The sequence below is a fragment of the Pongo abelii genome, chromosome 12 (assembly GCF_028885655.2).
Source record: "Pongo abelii isolate AG06213 chromosome 12, NHGRI_mPonAbe1-v2.0_pri, whole genome shotgun sequence".
Taxonomy (NCBI): domain Eukaryota; kingdom Metazoa; phylum Chordata; class Mammalia; order Primates; family Hominidae; genus Pongo; species Pongo abelii.
Window position 1 is genome coordinate 43,589,625 of NC_071997.2, and position 11,465 is coordinate 43,601,089.

The 11,465-nt window shown below is 40.8% G+C and overlaps 1 gene segment (V, D, J or C); it reads left to right on the forward strand.

Annotated features, from left to right (window-relative positions):
• The first annotated feature begins 203 nt into the window (after positions 1-203).
• Positions 204-10,956, forward strand: LOC103889708 (immunoglobulin kappa variable 2-40-like). The segment is given in 4 exon segments: positions 204-252; positions 639-958; positions 1,962-2,028; positions 10,715-10,956. Coding segments are annotated over 4 exon segments (678 nt in total).
• Positions 10,957-11,465: the final 509 nt, after the last annotated feature.

Consider the following 11,465-nt stretch of genomic DNA (forward strand, 5'->3'; position numbering starts at 1 on the left):
TGTTTTGCTCCAACAAACATTTTATGTCATATTGTTCGCAGAAGAGACCTTCTCCCTGCCCCATCAACCTTTTCCACACTGCTGCACCCACCAGGTGATTTGCATATTGTCCACTAGGGAGGTCCTTCCCTTTGAGTCTGAGATAAAAGCTCAGCTCTAGCCTCGCCTTGACTGATCGGGACTCAACAGGTCACCTTCTCACAATGAGGCTCCCTGCTCAGCTCCTGGGGCTGTTAATGCTCTGGGTCCCTGGTAAGGATAGGATTAAAATGGGGTGGGAAAATGGGGTGAGAGGGTGAGTTCTGGTGGCTCCACAGCTTCGTATATTTATTTCAACCATGTGTACAGGCGCATGGTCTGTGCTCCAGAAAACAGAATTCATATTTTTGTGTCAGGAATAAGTATTCACTTATTCCTGTAGTGAATGTAGAGCACAATGACCAGTGCTCTGATTAAGATCCTGAAAATAGAGGGTTCCCTGCTGGCTAATAAATATTGGATTAATTTTAGAAAGTCTACTTTTTATGATACAAATCAAAACTTTAAAAAATATGTAACTAAATCAAAATCTTAAGGGAAATCATGAAAGTTGCTCATAGTGATCTATATAACCATGCACTTCTCCATTATTATTTCAGGATCCAGTGGGAACATTGTGATGACTCAGACTCCACTCTCCCTGCCCGTCACCCTTGGAGAGCCGGCTTCCATCTCCTGCAGGTCTAGTCAGAGCCTCATGGATAGTGATCATGGATTCACCTATTTGCATTGGTACCTGCAGAAGCCAGGCCAGTCTCCACAGCTCCTGACCTATTTTGTTTCCTACCGGGCCTCTGGAGTCCCAGACAGGTTCACTGGCAGTGGGTCAGGCACTGATTTCACACTGGAAATCAGCCGGGTGGAGGCTGAGGATGTTGGAGTTTATTACTGCATGCAAAGTAGACAGCTTCCTCCCACAGTGGTACAGCCCTGAACAGAAATCTCTCTGCTGGGGTGTCCTAGCTGCTCACATGCCCTGCTTGTCTTGGGAGCAGCTCAGCAGGGTCTCTGAGCCTGCAGAAGAGGAGGCTGTTGGAGGAATCAGGTCAGAGTATGCTTCTGAGGACTCTGTCTGGGACGACTGGTGCATGTCACTAAGCATGGCTGATTTTTATATTTTTCGTAGCATTGGTACTTCACTATGTTGCACAGCCTGTTGTCAAACCCATGGGCCCAAGCCACTCACCTGACATTGCCTCCCAACATGCTGAGTGTATAGGTGTGAAAAATTGTGCCAGGTCAGCGCCCCTGTTTATGTTCCTGTCACCTCACACAGCCTTCACTCTCATAAGCAACAGGAGAATGAAGAGGTTCAAGGACGCTGTGAGTAAAAAATTGGGACAAAAGGAAAAGGAGAATGGAATCTCATCTGAATCCTCCTTCCTTGCCTACATTTGTTGAAATTTATTGAGCAAAACAGCCAGACAATTGATCATTTCTGGCATAACATGTTGAATACATCTTAGGGTTTAACAATTTTTGGTAAATTTTAAAGAAAATATTTGGTTATATGTAAAATTGGTATTTTCCCACTTTTTAAATTCCTGCTTGTTCTATTTCCCATTCTCCTCCACTCCATGAGACAGTAGAGACAGAATTCTCCACTAGTTCTCCTCAGGGGGAGCTGGCTGAGGACAATCAGTAACATCTTGGCCGTGAGTGTCAAATAGATTTTGTAATTTCATAGCAGACACAAGATACTAATACTAAAACTCTTTGATTACAATTGAATCTTGCTGATGGAAATAGGGAGTTCTTGAAATTTGGAAAGTTGGTATTAAAAATAAACTGCAGGCATTCCAAGATGGCCGAATAGCAACAGTTCCAGTCTACAGCTCCCAGCATGATCAACGCAGAAGACGGGTGATTTCTGCATTTCCAACTGAGGTACCTGGTTCATCTCACGAGGACTGGTTGGACAGTGGGTGCAGCCCACAGAGGGCGAGCTGAAGCAGGGCGGGGCATCGCCTCACCCGGGAAGGGCAAGGGGTCTGGGAATTCCCTTTCCTAGCCAAGGGAAGCCGTGACAGACGGTACCTGGAAAATTGGGACACTCCCACCTTAATACTGTGCTTTTCCAACAGTCTTAGCAAACGGCACACCAGGAGATCATATCCCGCGCCTGGCTCAGTGTCCCATGCCCACGGAGCCTTGCTCACTGCTAGCGCAGCAGTCTGAGATCGAACTCGAAGGTGGCAGCGAGTCTGGGGGAGGGGCATCTGCCATTGCTGAGGTTTGAGTAGGTAAACAAGGCGGCTGAGAAGCTCAAACTGGGTGGAGCCCACCGCAGCTCAAGGAGGCCTGCCTGCCTCTGTAGACTTCACCTCTGGGGGCAGGGCATAGCTGAACAAACAGCAGCAGAAACTTCTGCAGACTTAAACGTCCTTGTCTGACAGCTTTGAAGAGAGTAGTAGTTCTCCCAGCATGGTGTTTGAGCTCTGAGAACGCACAGACTGCCTCCTGAAGTGGGTCCCTGACCCCTGTGTAGCCTAACTGGGAGACACCTCCCAGTAGGGGCTGACTGACACCTCATATAGCCAGGTGCCCCTCTGGGATGAAGCTTCCAGAGGATCAGGCAGCAATATTTGCTCTTCTACAATATTTACTGTTCTGCAGCCTCTGCTGGTGATACCCAGGCAAACAGAGTCTGGAGTGGACCTCCAGCAAACTCCAATAGACCTGCAGCTAAGGGACCTGACTGTTAGGAGGAAAACTAACAAACAGAAAGCAATAGCATCAACATCAATGAAAAGGATATCCACACCAAAGCCCCATCAGTAGATCACCATCATCAAAGACCAAAGGTAGATAAAACCACAAAGATAGGGAGAAACCGGAGCAGAAAAGCTGAAAATTCTAAAAAGTAGAGTGCCTCTTCTCCTCCAAAGGATTGCAGCTCCTCCCCAGCAATGGATCAAAGCTGGATGGAGAATAACTTTGATGAGCTGGCAGAAAAAGGCTTCAGAAGGTCAGTAGTAACAAACTTCTTTGAGCTAAAGGAGGATGTTTGAACCCATTGCAAAGAATCTAAAAACCTTGAAAAAAGATTAGATGAATGGCTAACTAGAATAAATAGTGTAGAGAAGACCTTAAATGACCTGATGGGGCTGAAAACCATGGCATGAGAACTACATGGTACATGCACAAGCTTCAATAGCTGATTGGATCAAGTGGAAGAAAGGGTATCAGTGATTGAAGATCAAATTAATGAAATGAAGTGAGAAGAGAAGTTTAGAGGAAAAAAGAGTAAAAAGAAATGAACAAAGCCTCCAAGAAATATGGGGCTATGGGAAAAGACCAAATCTACATTTGATTGGTGTACCTGAAAGTGACAGGGAGAATGGAACCAAGTTGGAAAACACTCTTCGGGATATTATCCAGGAGAACTTCCCCAACCTAGCAAGGCAGGCCAACATTCAAATTCAGAAAATACAGAGAACACCACAAAGATACTCCTTGAGAAGAGCAACCCAAAGACACATAATTGTCAGATTCACCAAGGTTGAAATGAAGCAAAAAATGTTAAGGACAGCCAGAGAGAAAGGTCGGGTTACCCACAAAGGAAAGCCCATCAGACTAACAGCGGATCTCTCAGCTGAAACTCGACAAGCCAGAAGAGAATGGGGGCCAATATTCAACATTCTTAAAGAAAAGAATTTTCAACCCAGAATTTCAAATCCAGCCAAACTAACCTTCATAAATGAAGGAGAAATAAAATCCTTTACAGACAAGGAAATGCTGAGAGATTTTGTCACCACCAGGCCTGCCTTACCAGAGCTCCTAAAGGAAGCACTAAACATGGAAAGGAACAACCAGTACCAGCCACTGCAAAAACATGCCAAATTGTAAAGACCATCAATGCTAGGAAGAAACTGCATCAACTAATGGGCAAAATAACCAGCTAACATCATAATGACAAGATCAAATTTACACATAACAATATTAATCTTATATGTAAATGGGCTAAATGCTCCAATTAAAAGACACAGACTGGCAAATTGGATAAAGAGTCAAGACCCACCAGTATGCCATATTCAGGAGACCCATTACACATGCAGAGACACACATAGGCTCAAAATAAAGGGATGGAGGAAGACCTACCAAGCAAATGGAAAGCAAAAAAAAAAAAAAAAAAAAAAAGCAAGGGTTGTAATTCTCTGATAAAATAGACTTTAAGCCAACAAAGATCAAGAGACAAAGAAGGCCATTACATAATGGTAAAGGGGTCAATTCAACAAGAAGAGCTAGCTATCCTAAACATATATGCACCCAATACAGGAGCACCCAGATTCATAAAGCAAGTCATTAGAGAACTACAGAGACTTAGACACACAATAATAATGGGAGACCTCAACACCCCACTGTCAATATTAGACAGAGCAACAAGACAGAAGGTTAACAAGGATATCCAGGACTTGAATTCAGCTTTGCACCAAGTGGACCTAATAGACATCTACAGAACTCTCTACCCCAAATCAACAGAATATACATTCTTCTCAGCACCACATCACACTCATTCCAAAATTGACCACATAGTTGGAAGTAAAGCACTCCGCAGCAAATGTAAAAGAAATCACAACAAACTGTCTCTCAGACCACAGTGCAATCAAATTAGAACTCAGGATTAAGAAACTCACCAAAACTGCACAACTACATGGAAACTGAACAACCTGCTCCTGAATGACCACTGGGTAAATAATGAAATGAAGGCAGGAATAAATATGTTCTTTGAAACCAATGAGAACAAAGACACAACATACCAGAATCTCTGGGACACATTTGAAGCAGTGCATAGAGGGAAATTTTTGGCACTAAATGCCCACAAGAGAAAGGAGGAAAGATTTAAAATTGACACCCTAACATCACAATTAGAAGAACTAGAGAAGCAAGAGCAAAACAAATTCAAAAGCTAGCAGAAGGCAAGAAATAACTAAGATCAGAGCAGAACTGAAGGAGATAAAGACACAAAAAAACCCTTCAAAAAATCAATGAATCCAGGAGCTGGTTTTCTGAAAACATCAACAAAATTGATAGACCGCTAGCAGACTAATAAAGAAGAAAAGAGAGAAAAATCAAATAGATGCAATAAAAAATGGTAAAGGGGATATCACCACCAATCTCACAGAAATACAAACTACCATCAGAGAATACTATAAATACCTCTATGCAAATAAACTAGAAAATCTAGAAGATATGGATACATACACTCTCCTAAAACTAAAACCACGAAGAAGTTGAATCCCTGAATAGACCAATAGCAGGCTCTGAAATTGAGGCAATAATTAATAGCCTACCAACAAAAAAAAGTCCAGGACCAGACGAATTTACAGCCAAATTCTACCAGAGGTACAAAGAGGGGCTGGTACCATTCCTTCTGAAACTACTCCAATCAACAGAAAAAGAGGGAATCCTCCCTAACTCATTTTATGAGGCCAGCATCATCCTGATATCAAAGCCTGGCAGAGACATAACAAAAAAAAGAGAATATTAGACCAATATCCCTGAAGAACACCGATGCGAAAATCCTCAATAAAATACTGGCAAACTGAATACAGCAGCACATCAAAAAGCTTATCCACCATGATCAAGTCGGCTTCATCCCTGGAATGCAAGGCTGGTACAACATACACAAATCAACAAACGTAATCCATCACATAAACAGAACCAAAGACAAAAACCACATGATTATCTCAATAGATACAGAAAATGCCTTTGAAAAAATTCAACAGTGCTTCATGCTAAAAACTCTCAATAAACTAGGTATTGATGGAAGGTATCACAAAATAATAAGAGCTATTTATGACAAACCCACAGCCAATATCGTACTGAAGGGGCAAAAACTGGAAGCATTCCCTTTGAAAACTGGCACAAGGCAGGGGTGCCCTCTCTCACCACTCCTATTCAACATAGTGTTGGAAGTTCTGGCCAGGGCAATCAGCCAGGAGAAAGAAATAAAGAAATAAAGGGTATTCAATTAGGAAAAGAGGAACTCAAATTGTGCCTGTCTGCAGATGACATGATTGTATATTTACAAAACTTCATCATCTCAGCCCCAAATCTCTTTAAGCTGATAAGCAGCTTCAGCAAAGTCTCAGGATACAAAATTAATGTGCAAAAGTCACAAGAATTCCTATACACCAACAACAAACAGAGAGCCAAACCATGAGTAAACTGCCATTCACAATTGCTACAAAGAGAATAAAATACCTACAAATCCAACTTACAAGAGTTGTGAAGGACCTCTTCAAGGAGAACTACAAATCACTGCTCAACAAAATAAAAGAGGACACAAACAAAGGGAACAACATTACATGCTCATGGATAGGAAGAATCAATACCGTGAAAATGTCCTTACCGCCCAAGATAATTTATAGATTCAATGCCATCCCCATCAAGCTACCAATGACTTTCTTCAAAGAATTGGAAAAAAAACTACTTTAAAATTTATATGGAACCAAAAAGGAGCCTGCAATGCCAAGTCAATCCTGAGCAAAAAGAACAAAGCTGGAGGCATCATGCTACCTGACTTCAAACTATATACAAGGCTACAGTAACCAAAACAGCATGATGCTGGTACCAAAACAGAGATATAGACCAAAGGAATAGAACAGAGGCCTCAGAAATAATGCCACACACCTACAACCATCAGATCTTTGATAAACCTGACAAAAGCAAATGGGGAAAGGATTCCCTATTTAATAAATGGTGCTGGGAAAACTGGCTAGCCATATGTAGAAAGCTGAAACTGGATCCCTTCCTGACACCTTATACAAAAATTAATTCGAGATGGATTAAAGACTTAAATGTTAGACCTAAAACCATAAAAACCCTAGAAGAAAACCTAGGCACTACCATTCAGGACATAGGCATGGGCAAGGACTTCATGACTAAAACACCAAAAACAATGGCAACAAAAGCCATAATTGACAAATGGGATCTAATTAAACTAAAGAGCTTCTGCACAGCAAAAGAAACTACCATCAGAGTGAACAGGCAACCTACAGAATGGGAGAAAATTTTTGCAATCTACCCATCTGACAAAGGGCTAATATCCAGAATCTACAAAGAACTTAAACAAATTTACAAGAAAAAAATCAAACAGCCCCATCAAAAAGTGGGCAAAGGGTATGAACAGACACTTCTCAAAAGAAGACATTTATGCAGCCAACAGACACATGAAAAAATGCTCATCATCACTGGCCATCAGAGAAATGCACATCAAAACCACAGTGAGATACCATCTCACACCAGTTAGAATGGTGATCATTAAAAAGTCAGGAAACAACAGATGCTGGAGAGGTTGTGGAGATTTAGGAATGTTTTTGCACTGTTGGTGGGAGTGTAAACTAGTTCAACCATTGTGGAAGACAGTGTGGCAATTCCTCAAGGATCTAGAACTAGAAATACCATTTGACCCAGCCATGCCATTACTGGGTATATACCCAAAGGATTATAAATCATGCTGCTATAAGGACACATACACACGTATGTTCATTGAGGCACTATTCACAATAGCAAGACTTGGAACCAACCCAAATGTCCATCAATGATAGACTGGATTAAGAAAATGTGGCACATATACACCATGGAATACTGTGCAGCCATAAAAAAGGATGAGTTCATGTCCTTTGTAGGGACATGGATGAAGCTGGAAACCAACATTCTGAGCAAACTATCCAAGGACGGAAAACCAAACACCGCATGTTCTCACTCATAGGTGGGAATTGAACAATGAGAACACTTGGACAAAAGGTGGGGAACATCACACACCAGGGCCTGTCATGGGGTGGGGGGATGGGGGAGGGATAGCATTAGGAGGAATACCTAATGTAAATGATGAGTTAAGGGGTACAGCAAACCAACATGGCACATGTATACATATGTAACAAACCTGCACGTTGTGCACATGTACCCTAGAACTTAAAGTATAATAATTAAAGAAAAATTAAAAATAAAACTACTACCTGATTCAGCAATCCCACTACCGGGGATATATCTAACAGAAGTGAAATCAATATGTCAAAGAAATACCCACACTCCTATGTTTCTTGCAGCATTATTCAAAATAGCCAAGATATGGAATCAAACTAAGTGTCTAACAATGGATGATGAATAAAGAAAATTTGGTATATATACACAATCGAATACTATTGTGTCATAAAAATGAGTAAAACCTTGTCATTTGTAACATGGGTGAGCCTATAGGACGTTATGTGAAGTAAAAGAAATCAGATGCAGAAAAATACCACATGATCTTACCCATATGGGGAATCTAAAAAATAGTTAATCTTATAAAAATAGAGAATAGAACAGTGATTACCAGAGATTTTGAAGACGAGGAAAGAGGGAGGTCATCAACAATTACAAAGTTACAATCAGGGTAGGAGGAATAAGTTCTGGTGTTCTATTGCACAGCAGGGTGACTATGGTTAACATTCAGGTATTGCAAAATAGCTAGAAGAGAGGTATTTGAATGTTTCACCACAAAGAAATGATAAATGCATGAAGTGATAGATATGCTGACTATCCTGATTTGATCATCATATAACATATGCATGTATCAAAACACCAAATTATACCCCATAAGTAGGTACAATCACAATGTCTGTTTAAAAAATAATGCCTCTTCAATTGATGAATTATTAAATGAAATAAGTAGGAACTTTCTATAGTTATTCTTCATAAAATTGAAAAAGGTTGAGAGCAGATACTGTGAGAAAAGAAGCACATTGCAGATCTTGCTAATATAGACTTTAATCATCATCCTCTCTTCCCCCCAGACCATTATCTCCTCACACACCCAAAAGTAAGTGTAACATAGGTGTATAGCCTTTTACTCCATTTATCCATTTTGGTATATAGTTTTCCATTTCATAGATATAATTTAAAATATCTGTTAATATACTGCATGTGTTTTTATATTATAGAATATAACAATATTGTTGTGAAATTTGCTTGTATGAATCTACATTATGCTTTAAGAACTATCCAATACATGTAGGAACAGTTACATAGTGATATATGACACAACAGTTTATCTCTTTTAACTGTGGTATGATCTTATTACAACTTATCATATAATTTATTTCTTCCCTTATTGACGACTAGTTTGTTTGCAAATTTTTGCTGTCATACACAATCTTAAGTGAAAACAAACTGCATATACTGGAAGATGCAGTATACTAAAGATGTAATATTTTCCATAGATCACTGAGGAAATACGGGATGATGTAAACTGTTTTATTTTTCAAAGTTCAGAATTTGAGATGGGGCAGACTGCAAGAATGGGAGCATGAAGAGAACACAGGAGAGGTCAGCTATTGTTCAATAAACTTCCCTTGGCTTATGGTGGGTGGGGATGTGGCTGGTGGTGGTGATGGCAGTTGATGATGTGGATCCAAAAAGGGGCCAAATATGTTTCTTGTGAAGAACCACAGAGTTGAAGGCACTGCTTCCTGGCTTCCTGGGTGGGGCCTGTGCCACTGACAGTCTTACAGGAAAGTAATGTCATGAGTAGAGCTTTAGGTCTGTAATCATCAAAGGTTTAGTGAAGTCCCTGTGCAAGGAGACCTGAGGTCATGCCACTCAGTCCCAAGTCAAATCCCAACAGCCAAGCAGAGCTTCTGAAACTCATTCTGTCCCTAGAGGAGGTCTAGCAGAGACCATTGGTTGGGTCTGGGGGATGTTACAACCACTGACATGCTGAGCAGAAGACCAAGCAGGATGTTAACCAGCAAGTTTTTATAAATGACAATTTTGATATTAAATTGTCATAAAAAACAATAACATGTTTTGAAATAAGTAAATGTATTATTTTTACGCAATGTGGTCATTACCTAAAAATAAATCTGATTTCCGTATTCTAGCAGTAATGGTACAGAAAAATGTATGATTTGCATATAGTCACTTAAAATAATGCTCCAAAAATATTTATGAATTATTCATGAGTATGCCAGTTACCTGTCATGAGGTGATATGATTAAAGTAATGTTTGTATCAAAAGGACGAAATATCTTTTTTCTGGTTAAAAAAATGAATCACATCAGAAATTATTGTCTATTCTAAGATGATGGATCCCATGGTGAGTGAATTTAAAATTGTGTTTCCAAGCAGATGTGTCAATAAAAGAAAGCATGGAATATAGCAAGTAATTTGTCACACATACAAAGAATGACTAGTCTTTAGAGTATTTTTCCATTCATGAGTGAGAACACACATCCAACCCAAAATCTATTGATTTCACTTCCACAATCACCAGTGTGGAGACTAAAGGTAGTGCAATTAAAACCATCCTTTCCTTATGGCTGGTTGGTTCTTAGAAAATAGTTTGCTAAACAAAGTATGACATGTCTGTAGAAGGTATTCACAAGTGGGAACTCACACCTAACCAAAATTCTAGGGATTTCACCATCACAAACACTACTTTGGAGCCTGGAGATGCTGCACATCTTCCTGTGAGCAGGCCACTCCTTGGGACCCTGCACAGTGTGATGGCCCCAAACACAAAGCTCCCAAGGAAGCTCAGCCTTTCAGTGTGGCAGGAGAGGCTGCGGTGCCAGGGGCTGTTTCTACAGCAGGAGGAATCAGGTGGGCTCAGGCAGCTGGCTGCAGAGTCTTTGAGGAAGAGGACGTGAAGTCTTGGTCATGGGTACATGCTCCTCTTCTGTGTGAACAGGGGCCAGAGCTCTCCAGGGCACCTTCCAGAGCCTCTTCCTTCCTAACTACTTGGGGCGCTTAAGCCCCACAGACTCTTCAGTGTTGGCTGCCACATCCTCCCTGGAACAGCCACTAAAGTTTCCTGCTGTCCTCGTGGCTGCAGGGATGCTCAGTCACATCACTGGAAGGAGATCCTGGTGTGTCCTGTCCTTACCTGCTGCCACTGATGACCTTCAGGGCACTTCTTCCTTACTTTGCTAAGTGACCCCATAAGTGCCCATCATGCTGACCAACCATCCTCCTGACCAAGCATCAGGAGGATGGAAATCGACCTGCACTGCATGACTTTTGGCTTATGAGCAAATCAGAGCTCACAGGAGTCTCATGTATGTGCAGCTCATAACAATATCATATAAGAATCTTATTCTGACTTTCCCAGTCTCCCAGTTCTCTCTGAGCAGTTACTCACTCTGACCATCCACTCTGAAACATTCCTCTTGTGAAGCTACTGAAGATGTTTTTGTTTCGAGACTGATATGATTCTAATGGTGGAATACATGATGTGTGCTTGCCACATCCTCACATTTCTAAGAATAAAAGACCCTTCTTTTGAGTGTAATTTGCTCTTTATTTTTTTACTAGTTTATCAGGGTTGTAGATCAGGTGATTGATTTTAAAACTTTCTTGCTAAAGTGCATGAATATTGCTAGAAATTGAGTGCTTTTTTGCATTCCACAAATGTGGATATGCCATGTATACTTTCAGTTCAA